Source organism: Agelaius tricolor, unplaced genomic scaffold, assembly GCF_023055355.1.
Source record: "Agelaius tricolor isolate 1412-34295 unplaced genomic scaffold, bAgeTri1.0.p SCAF_5, whole genome shotgun sequence".
Classification (NCBI taxonomy): Eukaryota; Metazoa; Chordata; class Aves; order Passeriformes; family Icteridae; genus Agelaius; species Agelaius tricolor.
The window spans coordinates 2,334,218-2,353,812 of record NW_027269265.1 but is presented as its reverse complement, the minus strand read 5'-3'; the positions used below and the strand labels follow the sequence as shown (position 1 = coordinate 2,353,812).

At 52.7% G+C, this 19,595-nt stretch overlaps 1 protein-coding gene across 4 annotated transcripts in view; it reads left to right on the top strand.

The window, feature by feature from the left end:
- The window catches only part of NIN (ninein), a 71,222-nt gene that overhangs the window by 9,421 nt on the left and 42,206 nt on the right, over nt 1-19,595 (top strand). For all 4 annotated transcript variants that reach the window (XM_071426077.1, XM_071426080.1, XM_071426078.1 and 1 more), the window contains exons 3-6: nt 3,523-3,604; nt 11,583-11,740; nt 17,995-18,034; nt 19,271-19,458. In XM_071426077.1, the coding sequence (XP_071282178.1) occupies nt 3,523-3,604; nt 11,583-11,740; nt 17,995-18,034; nt 19,271-19,458 (468 nt within the window). The remainder of the gene's footprint in view (nt 1-3,522; nt 3,605-11,582; nt 11,741-17,994; nt 18,035-19,270; nt 19,459-19,595) is intronic.

Below are 19,595 nucleotides of genomic sequence, written 5' to 3'. Positions count from 1 at the left end.
CCCCCAGCAGACATTTCCCTGTGCAGCTTCTGGCTGGAAGGAGTCTGCAGGCCGAGGCAGAGCTCTGGGGATGGGGTTTGTGCTGGGGATCAGGGCAGGGAGCTGCAAGGAGCCTGTGCCAAGTGCTTTGCATGGCAGGGGCACACAGGAGCAGCAGGTGCCCTGGCACAGGCTCCCAGCCCTTTCTAGTGCTAATCAGCACAGCTTCAGAGGGAGCTGGCTCTGAAGGGACCTTGGGCTTTCTCTGAGGAACCAGAGCTGCTCAGCAGCACAGCTTTGGTTGGTCCCTGGCTGCCTGGGCAGGCTGGGCTGGCTTTGTCTTGTTTGATTTACTTGTTCTGAGAAAATTCTCCTTGCTGGGGAGCTGCCCTGGCTGTGCAGTGCTGGTCTGGCTGTGGGGTGTTGCTCCAAACCCCATCCAGCCTGGTCTTGGGCACTGCCAGGGATCCAGGGCCTGCCCCCCTGCCAGCCAGGAATGTGTGTGCTGTCCCTGATCCTGGACAGCCCATTGAGCATCACCTCCCCAGCCCCCATTGCCTCCTGGCTGGCTGGGATCAGCCCCAAATTGCAGAGAGACCCCCATGAGCGGACATAGAGATGAGCAATACCAAAACAGAGTCATAAAACCAGAGTGGTTTGGGTTGGAAGGGACCCTAAAGCCCATCTTGTTCTGGCAGGGACACCTTCCACCATCCCAGGCTGCTCCCAGCCCATCCAACCTGGCCTTGGGCACCTCCAGGGATGGGGAACCTGGGCCAGGCTCCCCCCAGCCTTGCAGGAGGATTTCTGCAGCATTTCTGTAGGATTTCTGCAGCATTTCTGTAGGATTTCTGCAGCATTTCTGGAGGATTTCTGGAGGATTTCTGCAGCCTTTGTGGCTTTGCTGTCCCGTGGCTGCCTTGCCTGGCTCGTGCTCCAGCCCAGCTCTCATTTTATCAGTGCTGTTTCTCCAGCTCTGAGTGCTCTGTGCCTGCACACATCCAAGGTCAGAGGTGCACCACAGGCTGCTTTTGCTGCTCAGCTGCTGTTGGGGAAACCTCTGCCCCATCTTGAGGACAAATCTCCCCCCCTTTTCTAGCTGGGACTCCACCTGCAGAGCGAGGAGGGCATTGGGGACCCCCCCTGTGCCTGTCCCTGTGCTGCTGGTTTGCATTTGCAGTCCTGCTGTGCAGCACAGGAGCATGGCCATGTCCTGTTCCTCAGCCTGACCTTCCACAGCCTCCTGGGGCTGTCCTGCTCATGGAAAAATCACAATTTGACCACAGGGCCAGTCTACTTTATCAGACCCCAGTGTCTAATTAGACACCAGCTCTGGAGTGGGTTTTGCTAAGCCCACGCTTTGCCAAGGGCTGTAGGGAGCAGAGAGGGCTCAACTTATTTTATTTTTCTGGCTTTTTCCTCCTTTCTTGGTGATTTGTCAGGCACACAATAGTGGGGGTGTGAGCAGCAGCATCTCCCCCTGCTCTTGGTGGGAGGAGTGGGCAGCAGAGCATCCTCTGCTCTGGGGGTGTTTCCCCCTCTGTTCAGGGGGATATTTGGCATTTTTGGGGGTGAATGGCACACAGGGCTGTCTCATGGGCATCTGCTCCATGAAAGGCTGGATTTTGACATCTTCATGTTTTTCCTGTGCCTCTGGAAGCACCTGGGGTTTGGCTGGAGCAGCTCTGAGTTGGACTTGATGACCTTAATGATTCTTTTCCAACCTGAATGATTCTCCAAGCCTTCCTGCTCATTTTTGGCTGGGAATGAGAAGCTGTTCAGCTCCTCAGTGAATTTCCTGCGTTCAGGAAGCATGGATGGCTGCCTCTGTCCTTGTGCAAGGGCTCAGCTCCTCCTCCTTCCTCCTCCTCCCCATCAGTGCAGGCAGGAGCTGTGGGCTCATTGTGCAGAGCAGGGGATGGCAGTGCTGCTGCACACCTGCCCAGGTGGTTTGGCTTTGTTCAATTCCATGTGAGGGATGCAAAGTGGGTCTTGTTTTTCTGTGAGCTCCCCTCCAAAGCCATCCCCAGCACCCATCCAAGGGATTGGCTCTGTCCATTCATTCCTGAGAGGATCCCATGGGGAGGGAACCTGTAATCTGAACACCCTCATCTTTTATTCATCCTCATTTAGTCTAAATGTCAAGTTTTCTTTATTTTAATGGGGGAAAGTCTCCTCTCTCTGTAAACTGGCCTTTTTGAAGTACACCAGTGGCTGGAAATGGATGGCAGCAATTAGTATTCAGATGAAGCAGTCCTGATGAGCTTCTGTGCTGAACATATTTTTTAATTGTGTTTAAAAAAAAACCCCATGTTTAAAACTGTTTAAAGCCTCAGGGGTGATTGGCACTGCCTGAGCTCCCCTGTACCTCCATGGCTCACCTCTGTCCCCTCCCAACCAGGGGGCTTGTTGGTATTTTTCTGAGCTTGCTTGACCCCCAAAAACAAGCTGGGGAACTTCAGACTTGAGCTTTGGTGCTTGTGCAGGGTGAAAATCCCTGTGAGTGCAGCTCTGCCAGCCAGAGCAGCCTCTCTGGGTTCCTTTAAATTCAAAATCTTCTTGTTCCACGCTGAAAATTCTTCTAAGATTTATTTAGCCAGGAGAAATGGCAGCAGCCAGCTCTGCCTGGCCACTGACCCATGTCAAATTGCTCCTCCAGCTGTCCCTGGGTCTGGTGTCCCCCAGGCTGGAATTGCTGACATTCCCCAGCAGGCTGGGAGGATGCTGCAGCCTCCTCCTGGCTCTGCTGCCTGGCAGGCAGGAGGATTTCCAGGAAGGCACAGATGGAAAAAAGCAGAAGGGAAAAAAAAAAAAACCCTCCCTCAGTGGCAGAATCATCTCTGGTTTATTCCCAGCTTCACTCCAGGCTTGGTATTCCAAGTTCAGCCCTCCCAGAGCTGCTGGAGCTGCCCTGGAAAGGGAGGGATTTTTCTGCCATCCACATTGGGGAGTGGTTTTTGAAGGTAAATGAGGGCACTGGAGCATTTCCACAGCAGAATATTCATCCCTGCTCAGGAATGGTCTCACTGCAGAAGCCACCGACCCTGGCCAGGTCACCTCGAGGGATGGAGATGTCCCTGCTCCTTTGGAAGTGTTCTTTTGGTTCCTGATCAATGGAAAAACCCAACCAGTGCCTGAAATCTGTGGCTTTGGGTCCTTCTGTGTGGCAATAGCTGCTCCCACGTGCCCAGAGGTGCTGGCTGTGCCTGCCTGTCCCTTGCTGTCCCTTCTGCAGGGTTCCTTGGTGCCCCTTGCCCAGGCTGTTGGTCTGGGGGTGCTGATGAGTGATCCCCACTGCTGCCCATCTTCTGCTGCATTCTGGCCTCCTGTTTAACTCCTGCACCACCTGATTGCCCATTTCCTTCTGGTTTTTTTTCTTTTCCTCATATTCTGGCCTCCTGTTTAACTCCCTGCACCACCTGATTGCCCATTTCCTTCTGGTTTTTTTTTTCTTTTCCTCATATTTTGGCCCCATGTTTAACTCCCTGCACCACCTGATTGCCCATTTCCTTCCTTTGTTTTTTTTGTTTTTTCCCCCCACAGGTCCACTTTGATCAGTTTAAAGAAGCACTTATCCTCATCTTATCCAGAACCCTGTCAAATGAGGAGCACTTCCAAGAACCAGGTAAATACTGAAATTACCTAAACTGGTACATTTTCATTGGCAAAGCAGCTCTGGGTGGCTCTCACAGAAGAACTTAGAAGAGAAAGTGCTTTTTAGGTGCTGCCACCCAAGCAGAAAAAGCTGATATTGGGAGAAAAGGTGTTGGTTTTTTGTTTTTTTGTTTGTTTGTTTTTATAGAAATGAGGTAACTGAGAAGTTTATAAACCTTAAGAAGTTTTATAAACCTTAAATATAAGGTTTATAAAAATTATTTATATTAACATATTAATATTTGTATTTACATTAATAATTCTATCTGTATTTTAATCATAGTATATATTAATAAATATAGTTATTTATATTAATATATTCATTTATAGATCAATATTATAATAATATATTTGTATTTATATATTTATAGTAATATGCTAGTTTATATTAATATATTAATTTGTATTTTAATGATATCATTCTATTAATATATTTATTAATAAATATTATTTATATTTATATAATTATTTATATATAAATTAATATATAAATAATATATTCATTTGTATATATAAATATAAAATATAAAAATATAAATAAATATGTCAATATCAACATGAAAATATGAATAAATATGTAAATATACACAGATTTTTATATATATATAAAAATTCATATATAAATAATATATGAATTTATATATATATTTATATTTTCATGTTGATATTGACATATTTATTTATATTTTTATATTTTATATATATTAATATCCAGAAATATAATCTATTTGTGTATATTAATATATATAAAATATAGAAAATCAAAATAATTTTAATTTTTATAAATTATTATTTATTTATTTTATAGAAAATTAAAAAAATGTTATTGTACTATTTCTTTTGATGAAGGGTGAGAAATGGATTCTTTACACAAAGGGAGCTGAGGTTTGTTGTGGAACCTTGCCCAGAGGTGTTTTCAGAGCCCTTGGGTATTTCTCTGCCATTCCCATGATCTGAATGCCCAGAGAGGCCCAGGCTGGCTGTGAGCTCCCTGCAGATGCTCAGGATGGGTCATGGCTGGGACAGGGGCTCAGCTCCCTCCATCCCACACCACTCCTGCTGCCCAGGGATGCTCGAGGAGCAGAGAGTTGTGGCCAGACAGACAAAAGGCTGAGCTCCTGCTGCTGCTGGGGTTTTTCCCAGCTGGGACTTGTGTTGGTTTTTATGTTTTTTAAGTCCCTTCTGTTTCCTTGTGTCTGAGATGAGCAGGGTGTAGGAAGCCTCTCTGAATTTCTCCCAGGAAAACACAGTCAGGCTGCTCCAGAGCTGTTCCTCACCAAGTGAAGCCCCTGAGAAACCAGGCTGGGGCTGGTCAGAGAATTCCAGGATGGTTTGAGTGGGAAGAGAGCAGTTCCACCCCCTGCCATGGGCAGGGACACCTCCCACTACCCCAGGCTGCTCCAGGGACCCTTCCAGGGGCTCTGCTGTGACTCCTCAGTGTTCTCCCTGCTTTGTGCCTTGAAAATGGGGCATTTTTAGGCTTTCCTTGGAAGGAAAGGTTTCAGGTTCAGTGTTCCCCCCCCTGCAGCAGGGCCTGGGAGCTGTGGGGCCGTGCTGGGGCTGAGCCCTGCAGCTCCAGCTGGTGCCACACCTGTATGGAAATCCCTAATCCTGTCCTTGGAGCAGCAGGGGAGCCAAATCCCCCAAGGAGAAAACAGCTTAGCAAAGGGGGAGAGAGAATTCTCCAGATTTCCCCCTCCTGGAGCATCAATCTCAGCTGGAGCATCCCACTCTGGAGAGAGGAGCCTGCCAGCAAAATTACAACTTTCCCCTTTTAATAAGGCTGCAAAAACCACAGGGCTGGAGAGGTGTGATTGATGGATTATTTTTCTTTTCCACCTCTCGTTTCCAAAGCTCTTTAATGCTGTGAGAGGGGTGATGGCAGCTCCTGTGCCCAGCATTCCTTAATGGAATTTCCAAGTGCAGCTCAGTGGGTGCTCAGGGGGGAGCATTCCCTGCCAGCCCCTTGGGAAGGAGCTGGCACAGAGCAGGAATCAGCCCCAGTGAGGCAGAACTAATCCAGCATTCTGCATTTATTGGGGTATCATATGGCTGAGAAGCTCCAGCTTGATTGAAATGTAAATAAATCTTCCAGAAACAGCTAAATTTGGGGTTATCACAGGGGAAATTACAAGTGAAGCTGGAGAAGCCCTCCTTGGGGATGCTCTTGTCAGAGTGGGGTTGGAGTGGCAGCAAATCAAAGGGTGTAGGGTACAGGTAGGGAGGCAGAGCCAGGCAGGCCTGGGAGGCATTTTATTTTTAATGCATTTTGACAGGTTGGTTAATGCCAAAGTCTTTGCTTCTTTTAATTTAGATCAAACTGGAGATTTGGAGAAACAAGCTGCTTTGTGCTGTTGGTGTCAAACTGTCAGGGAGTGTGGAAATGCTGGTGTTCCAGCCTGCCCCAGGCTAGGGAAAAAATTGAGTTAAGAGCTCTAAATCATATCATTTAAATGAAAATTTAATTGGGGGGGGGGGGGGGGGGGAGAAGCAGAGATTTTAAGGCTGTTGGCAGCATCTGGGAAGGAAGAGGCTGTGGGGGTTTTCTCCAGGGATTTGGGTGATGGGAGGGTCAATGGGGGAGCACTGGGGGCTTTGTGCTGCAGCCCCAGACAGTCTGGGACACGGCCAGGGGGGTGGCATGGCCTTGTCCCCATGGATGCTGTCAGCTCAGGAGGGTGACAGGAGGGACAGGGAGCTGTTGGAGGCACAGAGGGATGCAGCCCCTCTGCTGCTCAGAGGTTTGGGGCTGTTCAGGCTGGAGAAGAGAAGATCTGGGGACACCTTCCAGCCCTTGCCAGTCCCTGCAGGGAGCCCAAAAGAAACAGGGAAAGGGAAAATCCACAAGGGCCTGGAGTGACAGGACAAGGGGAAATGGCTTTGAACTGCCAGGGGGCAGGGATGGATGGGAGATTGGGAATTAATTCCTGGCTGGGAGGGTGGGCAGGCCCTGGCACAGGTGCCCAGAGCAGCTGTGGCTGCCCCTGGATCCCTGGCAGTGCCCAAGGCCAGGCTGGACAGGGCTTGGAGCAGCCTGGGATGGTGGAAGGTGTCCCTGCCATGGCAGGGGGTGATTTCCAAGGTCCCTTGCACCCAAACTGATTCTGTGCCAGGGCTCTGGGGTCACAGGGGCTGGGGACAAGGAACCAGAAGTGCTGCAGTTCCTGCAGAAGCAGCCACTGGGGTTTCCTCATTCAGGAGGAAGCACTCAGGCTTGCAGAGAGCAGCTGATAGATTTATACAGATTTATTTTTTTGTCTCGAATTCCTTTTGCAAAGGCAAGACTGGCAGGGAGGATGGTGCTGCAGGCTCCTTGCCTGGGAAGCAGCTCTGGAAACCAAGGCAGGCAGAGCTCCAGAGCTGCTGTGATCAGCTCTGTCCCCTCGAGGGTGACACTGTGGGGACACAGACCCAGCTGTGAACCAGAGCATCAGCTGGGCAAAGCCTTCCTCTGCTGGGAACAGGGATGGGGAGATGCCAGGAAAAGCAGGAAAAAAGCTTGAATGTGGTTTAAAATAATCACTATCTTAGCTCTTGATTCCCGTGGGACAGGGCTGGGTGCTGCTGCTCTTTGTCCACGGGTCACTGCAGCAGTGAGGGGACAATGAAATAGATTTAAGGGTGGGGAAAGGAAAACAAAAAAAAAAATCAGTTGTGTGGGTGATTAGGGAAGAAAAAAAAATCAGGCTTTTTTTCCTCCCCATTATAGCAAATAAAAAGTGCATGGAAGCTGGGCTAGGGAGGGATTATGGGGTGGAGTGCAGGATTACAGGAACACCCAGGAGAAATTAAAGAGCACTTGGACGCCATCCTCCCCACAGTCACGAGGGTTTTGGGGTTTTTCCTTCCCTGTTTTTCCCTTTTCCTTCTGGAGACAGCAGAAGTGCCCTCTAACAAAGGGGCTGGTGGGGATGATGCCCTTTGGAAGGGCCCCATCCGTGGGGGAAAGGTTGTTCAGGTGGCTGCAGCACTGGCTGAAACCAGTGTCACAGCCCAGGCAGGGCTGCCTGATGCCACAGGGTATTTTTTGGGTCAAAACCCGTTGGTTTTGGGTTGTGATGACCCTGCCACCACTCCTCTCTTCCTCCACTGCTGAGCCTGAGTGGTGAAATAGGGCTTGGAGGAGTTCAGACGTACCTGGTGCCTCAGGGGATTAGGATTTAGCAGATCCTGGCTGCCATGGGCTTTGCCCAGCACTTGGAGCATCCCTCCCTTCCAAATCTTAAGCAGCAGAGAAATTAATTTCCCCTCTGAAGGCTGGGATTGTGGGATGAGGGGGCTCCTGCTCTAAACCCCCTTTTGTCTGCTCTGCAGGGCTTTGATGCTGGGCCCAGGGAAGGGGAGCCCCCCCTCCCTCCCCATCTGAGGGCAGAGCAGGATTTTGAAATGACTTATCTGGTGCAGAAAGGCAGAAAATCAAGTGTAAATCTCCAGCCATGGAGACATTTCAGTGGGATGGATGAGGGGAGTGAGAGAGGGAATTGATGGCTCCCGTCTGTGGCGCTTAAATCAGGGAGTGAAATGCAGAATTAGGGGGGGTTGTTTCATTCCAGGGGCACTTGGAGGGCCACAAACCCTCTGGGCAGTGGGCAGGAAGGTGAGAGGCTGCTTCCCTCAGCCTCCTCCTCTTGCCCCCAGCCTGGGGGCAGTTCAGGGGGGCAGATCAGACCCCAGTGTCTAATTAGACACCAGCTCTGGAGTGGGTTTTACTAAGCCCACGCTTTGCCACGGGCTGTAGGGAGCAGGGAGGGCTCAACTTATTTTATTTTTCTGGGTTTTTCCTCCTTTCTTGGTGATTTGTCAGGCACACAATAGTGGGGGTGTGAGCAGCAGCATCTCCCCCTGCTCTTGGTGGGAGGAGTGGGCAGCAGAGCATCCTCTGCTCTGGGGGTGTTTCCCCCTCTGTTCAGGGGGGTATTTGGCATTTTTGGGGGTGAACAGCACACAGGGCTGTCTCATGGGCATCTGCTCCATGAAAGGCTGGATTTTGACATCTCCTCTGTGCTCCTCCTGAGCACCTGGGGCTGGAGCAGCTCTGAGGTTGGACTTGACGACCTTAATGATTCTTTTCCAACCTGAATGATTCTCCAAGCCTTCCTGCTCATTTTTGGCTGGGAATGAGAAGCTGTTCAGCTCCTCAGTGAATTTCCTGCATTCAGGAAGCATGGATGGCTGCTTTTTGCATTTTTGTGTGCCCAGCATCCCCTAAATTTCGGGGATGGTGGGAACATCAAGGGCACCAGCTGCTCTGCTGGGGGGTTTGGTGGGCAAGCAGGAGATGGAGAGGCTTGGAGGGTGCTGCAGGTGTGGGAGGTGTCTGTGTCCACCTGGCTGAGAGGTGATGGTGCTGGAAAGGAGAGGGATTTGTGCTGCAGGATGTGATAGGGGAAGGGCTGGAACCCAGTGTCAAAACCAGCCTGGCTGTGGAAATTGGGATTTCAGGGTGCCTGAGCTGGGCTCAGGCACAGCTGGTTTGGAAGTTGGAGCAAACTCTGTTCTCCTCAAGCTGTGAAGGGTCACCTTTCCCTCCCAGGGATGTTCTGGGGCTTCACAGGTTTTTCATTACAAAAGGCAAACAAGCTCACCCGTGGTGCTCAGAGCAGAGAGGAATCAGCTGCCAGCCTGCAAGTGCCCAAAGCACAGCAGTGGGGAGAGGCTCCTGATGTCCCCTTTGCTGTGCTCACAAGGGGGCCCAGCGTGGTGGCACTTGTGCTCCTGAGGGTCACAGAGCAGAAGGGACTTGGAAAATCATCTCGTTGCAACCCCCTGGAACAGCAGGAACGCCTTCTACAGCACCACTGAATTTCCAGCTGCAGCAGTGGGGAAACACAGTCAGTGTGGTGGGGATGGAAACAGGATTCTTCGGAAATTCAGAAGGAAATTCAGCTGGAGCTTCACTGAATTCCAGCTTCTTCCCCCCTCCTCCATCTCTCCAAAGACAGATGGAGGTACAGCTCTGTCTGAGGAATAATAAAAATGATTTCTGAAGGAAAACAAAGCCCCCCAGCCCTCTCTTGTGCGGGGAGGGAGGAAATAACTGGGTGAATGAGTAGCCACAAATATTAGCATTTCAGAGAGAGCTGCTGGATGGAGATTGTTCAGCACCGGGCGGGCTTTAATAGGAGTGATAAGGTTTGCTTTTGTTCTGGGGCTCTTCCTTAATCAGCCTGTCTCCTCCTGATTTTTCTATCGGTGCACTCCATCAGCCCAACTTTCATGTGCTGAGTCCCAGCTGCAGCAAATCTTGTTAGAATGGCCTTGTTCAAACACAGGCACGGGGTTTGTTCCCTAGAGCTGCACCGAGGCTGGATGGAGTGTGGGGCTGCAGGAATCAAAGCGCTCCTCAGCCTGTGTATTTTATAATTCATTGCATAGCTAAGTTGTGGAGTATTTTTTTTTTCTCCCCTCTAACAAGCTTGAAGCCTTTTCTTCCATATCTAAAGGAATATTATCCGAGGAGGCATTTGGGTGAGGGGGTTTGGAGACCTGCTGCTTCCCCTGTATCCTTTGTCAGCGGTGGAACAGCTTCCCTGTGCCTTATTAGTATTGCACTCTTGCATTTCTTTTATATCACAGCCCTCTGCAAATAAAATTTTCAAAAGCTGCTGCTCTTGCCACTGTGAGAGGCAGAAAATAAAAGATGATGGAGTCCTGGGGGGGTTTCAGCAGTCAGGTTAGCAAACACTGAAACAAAGAGTGGCACCGAGCCTTCCCCTAATTGAATCCCTGGTTAATTTGGTCCTTGGTTTAATTTGCCCCCTGCTCCAGATTCTCACTGAAAACAGCCCAAAACGTGCTTATTTATTTTTTTGTTTTGATCCTTGCCTGCCAGTGCTCCTGGATAATTCAGTCCCCAAAGGCAGGAGCTTGCTGGGGGAAGCTGGAGCTGGGGAATGTGGAGCCCCTGTAATTAGAGGATGACTCCAAAGGGTTATTTAGATCTTGCAGTTGGCTTTGGCTGCTCAGCACAGGCTGGGACCTGCCCCACTGTCTCTCACATCAGCTGCTCCTGTCGGGGCCCCCAGAGACTCCAAACTTGCCCAATTTTTTTCCACTCTCCTGCTTGTTTGGGCATTTTTAATGGAGCTGAAATTCAAACCCACAGAGAGCAGCAGCCGCCCAGGTGTCTGCAGGATCTGGAGACTTGAGCTGCCTCAGTGCAACTCAGTCCCTAATTAAACCTGCCTGGTGCTGCTAATGGAGAGGAGTGCAAGGAGGAGAGGCCTAATGGACTTTCCATCCCAGGCTCCTGGCAAGGTTGTGGAGGTTTTCCCTCCCCATCCTGTTAACTTCATCTGGGGCTTGGGGAGGGGTGAGGAAGAGGAAGATTGCACTTTGTGAAGGCTGTTTTTGGTAGGGAGCAGCACCAATTCCAACCATCAGACGCAGTGCCAGGGTGAGGGGTGTCACAGACATCTTTTATGAAAAATCCTTTCCTTAGGATTTTTCCTCCTGAGAAGCTGAGAGGCCTCAGGAACAAAATGTAACCAATGGTTATCTGCTGCTGTGGAATGCAACAGGTGCATCTGGGATTGGTCTCATGTGGTTGTTTCTAATTAATGGCCAATCACAGCCCACCTGGCTCGGACTCTCTGTCTGAGACACAAGCCTTTGTTATCATTCCTTCTTTTTCTATTCTTAGCCAGCCTTCTGATGAAATCCTTTCTTCTATTCTTTTAGTATAGATTTAATATAATATATACCATAAAATAATCAATCAGCCTTCTGAAACATGGAATCAGATCCTCATCTCTTCCCTCAACCTGAGACCCCTGTGAACACCAGCACAGAGGGTGGTGATGATCCAGCAGTGGAGCCACCATTGGTGCCATTGCCCACCAGGAATGGTGGCAGCAACTGGGCACTCAGAGTCCTGCTGAACGAGCAAACCAGCCCTGAGAGAGCTCAGAAATGGCATTCCTGATGTGTTCTGTGCTTGGATTCCCCAGATTCCTCCCCAGAAGCACAGCCCAAGTACATCAAAGGTGGCAAACGCTACGGGCGCCGTTCCCTGCCGGAGTTCCAGGAGTCCCCGGAGGACTTTGCTGAGGTGACAGTCATCGAGCCACTGAGCGAGGAGCCTGCCCACATTGCTGCCAGCCAGGAGGTCAGCAGGGAGGGGTGGGTGCTGGGCTGCCCTTGTCACCTCTGGGCATGGCTGCTGCCCCCATCCAGAGGGGTCGGGATGTGCTTGGAGCCTTCCCAGTGAAGGCATTGGCTGCTCTCCTAGGATGGGTGTTGGGGTGGCCTTGTCACCTCTGGACATGGCTGCTGACCCCATCCAAAGGGATTGGGATGTGCTTGGAGCCTTCCCAGTGAAGGCATTGGCTGCTCTCCTAGGATTGGTGTTGGTGTGGCCTTGTCACCTCTGGACATGGCTGCTGCCTTCATCTAAAGGGGTTTGGGATGTCCCAGTGCCTTTACTGGCACTAGGGTGGGTGTTGGGGTGGCCTTGTCACCTCTGGGCATGGCTGCGGCCCTCATCCAAAGGGGTTTGGGACTTTCCAATGTCTTTACTGGCTGCCCTCCTTGCCTGTCCCTAGGATTGGTGTTGGGGTGGCCTTGTCACCTCTGGACATGGCTGCTCCTCACATCCAGAGGAGTTGGGATGTGTTTGGAGCCTTCCCAGTGAAGGCATTGGCCTCTGTCCTTGCTAGTCTCTAGGATGGGTGTTGGAGTGGCCTTGTCACCTCTGGGCATTGCTGCTTCTCACATCCAGAGGGGTTTGGGATGTCCCAGTGCCTTTACTGGCCACTCTCCTTGCCTGTCCCTAGGATGGGTGTTGGGGTGGCCTTGTCACCTCTGGACATGGCTGCTGCCCTCATCCAAAGGGATTGGGATGTGCTTGGAGCCTTCCCAGTGAAGGCATTGGCTGCTCTCCTAGGATGGGTGCTGGGGTGGCCTTGTCACCTCTGGACATGGCTGCTGCCCACATCTAAAGGGGTTTGGGTTGTCCTAGTGCCTTTACTGGCACTAGGGTGGGTGTTGAGGTGGCCTTGTCACCTCTGGGCATGGCTGCGGCCCTCATCCAAAGGCGGTTGGGACTTTCCAATGTCTTTACTGGCTGCCCTCCTTGCCTGTCCCTAGGATTGGTGTTGGGGTGGCCTTGTCACCTCTGGACATGGCTGCTGCCCTCATCCAAAGGGATTGGGATGTGCTTGGAGCCTTCCCAGTGAAGGCATTGGCTGCTCTCCTAGGATGGGTGTTGGGGTGGCCTTTTTAGCTCTGGATGTGGCTGCTGCCCACACCTAAAGGGGTTTGGGATGTTTCAATGCCTTTACCTGCCATTCTCCTTGCCTGTCCCTAGGATTGGTGTTGGGGTGGCCTTGTCACCTCTGGACGTGGCTGCTGCCCTCATCCAAAGGGGTTTGGGATGTCCCAGTGCCTTCCCTGTCCCTAGGATGGGTGTTGGGTGGCCTTGTCACCTCTGGGCATGGCTGCTGCCCACACCTGAAGGGGTTTGGGGTGTCCCAGTGCCTTTCCTGGCCGCTCTCCTTGCCTGTCCCTGGGGCTGAGCCATGCCAGGCGTGGCTCCCTTGCTCGTGGGAAGTGGGGAGGGAGCTGGGCCCGTGCTCCTGGCTGGAGCGTGGGCCAGCAATTAGGAAAGGGCAGAGCTGCTGCCCCTGTGGCTAACGAGGAGGTGTGGGCTGGGAGCAGCCTGAGCACGTCCACATCCATTAGTGCAGCTGCCAAAAGCTGGCCATGGCTCCAGCAGAAGGCATGGGGGACAAGGGGTGCTGGGCAGCCAGCAGCTGCTTTGAGACAGTGGCTTCTAATTGCTCCAAAAACAATCCCCATTCCTGGTTTTGTGCTCCAGAGCTGTGGCTCTCTCTGTGCCAGTGAATCTCCTCTTGCTTCCCCAGACAGGAAAGCCAAGGGAGCTGAGTGCTTGGGATTGGTGCTGTGTGTTAGAGCACAGCCACAACAGCGCTGCCCTGGAGCTGGGCTGCTTCCAGCCTGCCCTGCTGTGCCAAGTATTGTTGATTCAGGAGATGTGGTGGGAGTTTTCCCACTGGGAAGGAGAAGCACTGCTGCTTTCTCCCTCCTCTGTCTCGTGGCCTCACTTGGAGCCTCTACAGCCGCTGTTGTAGGGGGACACCCAGCCCTGTGTGAGAAAGCAGGGAAGGAATTTCCAATTCCCATGGTTTCAGTGTTATTCCTATGCAGCTGAGCTTAAAAATGATAAAAAAAACCCCAAACCAACACCTCAAAGAAAGGTTTTCCCTGCTGCTGGTGACCTTTGCTCAGCACCACAGGGATGCTCATCCATCTCCTGGTGCTGGCCACATGGGCTGCCCTGACCTTGGAATCGATGTTAATCCTCCCACACTCCCCAGGGAAGGGCTGTCCTTGCTGGAAGGGGCTGCTCTAACCTCACCCCTTGGTTTTAGCTGTCACAGAGGTGTAAAGGGCAGTCCATTAACAAGGTCAGTTAATTAACCCAGCTGTTGTAACCACACTGTGGCTGGGGGCTGGATCAGTCTCCTGCTGGGGGTGCTTGTTGCACCTTTTGGGCTGCTGGGATGGCTAATTCCTCTGCAGGTGGAGCAAAAATCAGGCTAAACTTGTGAAACCCCAACTTTATCAGCATCTCCAAAGCAGATCCTCTTGGTATGCATGGGAAGGACTTGCTGGAAGGTGCTGAGGGGTCCCAGGGGGGTGTTGGAGGCTCCTGATTCCCTGGGATCTGGCCAGGGATCAGCCCTTGCCCAGTTCTCTGTGCTGCGTGTGCAAACACAGCCCCCAGCCTGAGAACTGGGGCAGGGTGGCTTAATTGGTGCTTGCTCCCAGGCAGTGCCAATTAAAAGGGCTCAGGCTGTGTCTGAGAGGTTTCCCTCCCTGGTAAACACGAGGGGAAGGGCTGGAAGGCAGCTCTGGGAGGGGAAAGGCTGGGAAGCTGCTCTGGGAGGGGAAAGGCTGGAAAGCTGCTCTGGGAGCAGCTGCCCAGGGAGGCTCCACCTCCATCCCCGGGGGTTTTCAGGTGCTGCTGGATCAGGTGATGAGCAGCTGGGCCTGGATTTGGCATTAACCCTGCTGTGGTGGGTTCCTGAGGGTCCCTGTGACCTGCAGGAGCTTGTCCCCATGGATGGTGGCTGTGCTGGCTTCCAGTCCTCCCTGGGGAGCATCCATCACCTCCCCTTCCCCAGCTGCTGCTCTGCTCTGGCAGGGGTCCCTCCTATTTGCAGGTTCCTGGGATTCCAGAGTGGTTTGGGCTGGAAAGGACCCTAAAGCCCATCTCATTCCAGCCTTCTACCCCAGGCAGGGACAGTTTCCACTTGTCCAGGTTGCTCCAAGCTTTGAGGTTTTAGAATCTGCTGGCACATCCCAATTCTGTCCCTTCAGTGCCACCTGCTCCCATGCTCTGTGTGTTTGTGAGTTGTTTCCAGCATGGCCTGGCTCATTGGGAGGGTTGAAACTCCTGCTTTGGGTTCTTGATGTGAGATTCCCAAAGTGGGACTGTCCTGGAAAGCCAGGATTTGTGATTTAACAGCTCAGGAAAGTGCCCACTCCCAGAAAAAGTGCATTGCTGGTGTGACCCGTGCTTTGGAGCTGAGGGCACCTGGCAAAGTGAGGTGTGGGGATTTGACAGCTTTTTTTGGGGGTCTCTGCTCAGCCCAGGGAGCTGCAGTGTGGATCTGGGAAGAACAAAATCCATCAGCACTGGGAAGAACAAACTCCATCAGCACTGGAAAGCCAGGATTTGTGATTAAGATAGTGCCTGCTCCCAGAAAAAGTGCATTGCTGGTGTGACTGGTGCTTTGGAGCTGGGGGCACCTGGTAAAGCCAAGAGTTTGACAGCTTTTTTGGGGGTCTCTGCTCAGCCCAGGGAGCTGCAGTGTGGATCTGGGAAGAACAAAATCCATCAGTACTGGAAAGCCAGGGTTTGTGATTAACAGCTCAAGATAGTGCCCGCTCCCAGAAAAAGTGCCTTACTGGTGTGACTGGTGCTTTGGAGCTGAAGGTACCTGGCAAAGCAAGGTGTGGGGATTTAAGATTTTTTTGGGGGTCTCTGCTTTGCCCAGGGAGCTGCAGTGTGGATCTGGGATGAACAAAATCCATCAGCACTGGAAAGTCAGGATTTGTGATTAAGATAGTGCCTGCTCCCAGAAAAAGTGCCTGACTGGTGCTTGGAGCTGAGGGCACCTGGCAGAGTGAGGGATTTGAGAGCTTTTTTTGGGGTCTCTGCTCAGCCCAGGGAGCAGCTGCGTGGATCTGGGAAGAGCAAACCCCATCAGCACCGGGGCTCACCTCGTGGCATGTGCTGCTGATCATCATTTTAATTAGCAATATATTCCGGGGCAGAACAAAGGTCTGGCTGGCTGGAGCAGATGGCAGGGGGGACAGAGAGGTGGCTGCTGCTGCTGCCTCATTGTGGGCAGGGCCCACGGCCCAGGCTGCAGATGCGCTCGGAGCCATCTGCTCCCCGCACGCGCCTCCCCGGGGATCAGGCATTCCTGGCACCCCCTGCCTCTGACCCGGGGCCAGCTGAGGCCCTGCTGGGGCTGGGGGACAATGAGAGCCTGACATGGGCCTGTCCCACCCACCCTGGCCCCTCTTTGTCCCCTCCCGGTGGTGGCTGACCCCGAGCACACAAAGGCACAGGAGGGAGGGAGGGGAGGGCACACGAGCACCCCAGCCCAAACCCCCTGGCTTTGTTCAGCCTCTTGGGGTTGTTGGTGTTGATAGAGTTGTTGTGGTTTTGTAGAATGCCAGAGTGGTTTTGTAGAATGCCAGAGCCCCTCTTGGGGTTGTTGGTGTTGATGGAGTTGTTGTGGTTTCGTAGAATCCCAGAATGGTTTGGGTTGGAAGGGGAGCTTAAAGCTCATCCCATCCCACCCCTGCCATGGCAGGGACACCTTCCACCATCCCAGGTGGCTCCAAGCCCTGTCCAGCCTGGCCTGGGACACTTGCAGGGGCGGGACAGCAGCAGCTGGTGTGGTTTTGCTGAAAGTGCTTGAAGTGAGGGGGTCTGGTGCTCAATTAATCTGATTCTTTATAAAAGTGTGCATGTTGCTTATGCAGAAGGACTGGGACACAGAGGATCTGCCTCCTGAGCATCACTGCCAGCTTCCCCTCAGTGTCCCACTGTCCCCAAGGAGGAGGATGGGTGGCTGCAGGGTGATTGCTCTGGCACCCAAGCCAGCCCTCTCTCTGCACAAAATTTTCTGCATTTTCAGGTGGCAATTTCATAGAATCCCAGAATGGTTAAAGCCCATCCAGTCCCATCCCCTGCCACAGGCAGGGACACTTTCCACTATCTCAGGCTGCTCCAAACCCCATCCAGCCTGGCCTTGGACATTTCCAGGGATCCAGGGGCAGCCACAGCTGCTCTGTGCAATCTGTGCCAGGGTTCTGCCATTCTCTTTGTGCAGAACTTCCAGGGCTGGGATTTAATGGCACCTGTTGCCTCAGCTCCTGCATTTTGTCCCTTGTGGGATGTTGTGATGCTGTGGCAGGGAAGGGCCCTTGCCTGGTCCTGCAGCTGAAACAGGAACAGCAGCAGAGCTAAAAAAAGTCCAGTGCCTTAATTCAGTTTCCATGGCAACGTTGTAGATTAATGGCTTTTAGCTGTAATCTGAATGAGAGCTATTGAACTTTTCTGTGGTGATTTAGAGCCTCTTTATGTCCTGGGTGACTTTGACTCCAAATCCATCAGTCACGTGCAGGCAGAAGGATCCACTTGTCCCAGTGCGGGAGCAACATCTGCCACTGCCAAAGCAAAGTTCATGTTGTGGGAGTAAATACCCTGGGCTGCTGCAAGGGATGAGACAACGTGTAGTACATGAGGAAATCACCTTAAATGCTGTGCTTTTGCTCCTGGGGCTGCCTGGGCTGATGGGGTGATGCCAGAGGGAGCAGGATGGTTTAAGACCACCAGAGAGTGGATTTATTTTCCCTCTGTTAAGCTCTTGTTGGCAGCATAGCTCTCTCCTGATACAGAGCTGCTCTCAGTGCAGGAGGTTTGAGTTGGGCTTGGCTGACAGAATGCAGTGCTGGAAGGAAAGGATAACCCAGCTCTGTGATCTTCCTGCATCCCCATCCCCTCAGCCATCAATCCCTCCAAGGAAAGCAGCATGGTTTGCCCTCTGAGCAAACCTCTGCCTTGCTTCCAGCACCCTGCCAGGCCCTGCTCTGTCCCCTCTGCTGGCTCACTGTGGGGCTTTGGGCACCGCTGGGCTCTCCCACCACAGAGCAGGGCAGCATCAAAGAGCCCTGGATCCCCAGCCCAGCCTGCAGGGAGATGAAAGCCTGGCAGCCCTGCTGGAGCCCTGCAGCTCCTTGGCTGCTGATCCCAGAGTCTCTTTCATTCAGGGGATGCCTTGCAATCAATAACTCAGGAGCTTTTTGTTTTCTCCCCAGCACTGGAAGACGCGAGGCAGCGAGGAGTACGAGGCCGAGGGTAAGAGCAGAGAGCAGCACCTGGGCCTGCCTGTTCTCATTGCTTGTTCTCCTTTCAGCTTTGAAGAGGGATCAGAGGGGCTCTGGGTGCATGCAACACCCAGCCTGGCTGCTGCACAGCTTGGGGAGGTGCAGCTGGGGATGAAAGCTGAGGCAGGGCCCATCTTGTGCCGTGCCCCCCTGCCCTCTTCATCCTGCTGTGGGTGTTCCTGGTCCCCCTGCCCTGCTCCCCATCCTGCCCCGGGGGGCTCTGGCTGTAGTGGAGCCTGGTGGGCACTAGATGTCAGCAGGGACCAGTCGTTAAAAGTTCCCTAATTGTCACAGAGTTGTAAATTCCTGGAATGCTTTGGGAGGGAGCTTAAAGCTCATCCAGTCCCACCCCTGCCGTGGCAGGGGCACCTTCCCCTATCCCAGGGTGCTCCAAGTCCTGTCTGACCTGGCCTTGGGCACTTCCAGGGATGGGAAATTTCTCTGGGCACCTTCACCTGTGCCAGTGTTCTACCATCTTCATCAGGAGGGTGACAGAAAGGACATGGAGCTGTTGGAGGCACAGAGGGATGCATCTACATCCTTTTAATTACATCAGCACCTCTTCCACATTTCAGCTGCTCTCTAACCCTTTCTCAATCCAAAGGGGCCAACTTTTTTCTCCTAAAGCTGCTTTTCCAGCCCCAGGAGATGCCTTGCAGCTCCCTTGATCCCATAACAGCCCAGGGGAGGGAGGGGTCCCTTTCCCATCCATGCCAGCAGCTGAGGGAGCTCTGCTGCCCTTCCCTGGCCACCAGCCCACATTGGCCATCAGACTCATCCACATTCCCAAAGATGCTTCTGGCCACAGCCCCAGCTGCTGCTCAGTCTGGGAGGGATGAAAAGCTGTGTGGATGTGGCACTTGGGGACATGGGCCAGTGGTGGCCTTGGCTGTGCTGGGGAACACTTGGACTCCATGGTCTTAGAGGTTTTTTTCCCAATCTCAGCAATTCCATGGCTCTGTGGACATCAGGCTCCTTCCCCTGGTGGCACAAGTGAGTGAAATGCTGAGCAGAGTCTGGTACTGCTGGGACCAGTATCTGCATCCTGAGCCCCAGAGTGTGCTCTGGACCCAGACAAGCGATCCCTTGTGGTCTGCAGAGGCAGGAGGGAGCTGTGCCCAGGGCAGCAGCAGGTTCTCTGTGGGGTGCAGAACCCCAGATGTTCTGCTCCTCACCGCAGACACCGGATCAATCTCCCCCCTTCCAGGGCAGCTGCGCTTCTGGAACCCAGACGACCTGAACGCCTCCCCTGGGACCTCCCCGAGCCCAGACTGGATTGAGGAGAAGCTCCAGGAGGTGTGTGAGCACCTGGGCATCACCAGGGATGGCCACCTGAACAGGAAGAAGCTGGTGTCCATCTGTGAGCAGCACGGGCTGCACGCGGCGGCCGGCGAGGTGAGCCACCCATCCCAGCCCTGCCCTGCCTGGCCTTTGCTGTCCGCCCCAAAATCCCTCCTGGGATTCACCCCAAGCTCAGCTGGCTGCCTGGGAAGGAGTTTCCAGCTCCAGCTGCTGGTTCTCAGTGGGGTTTT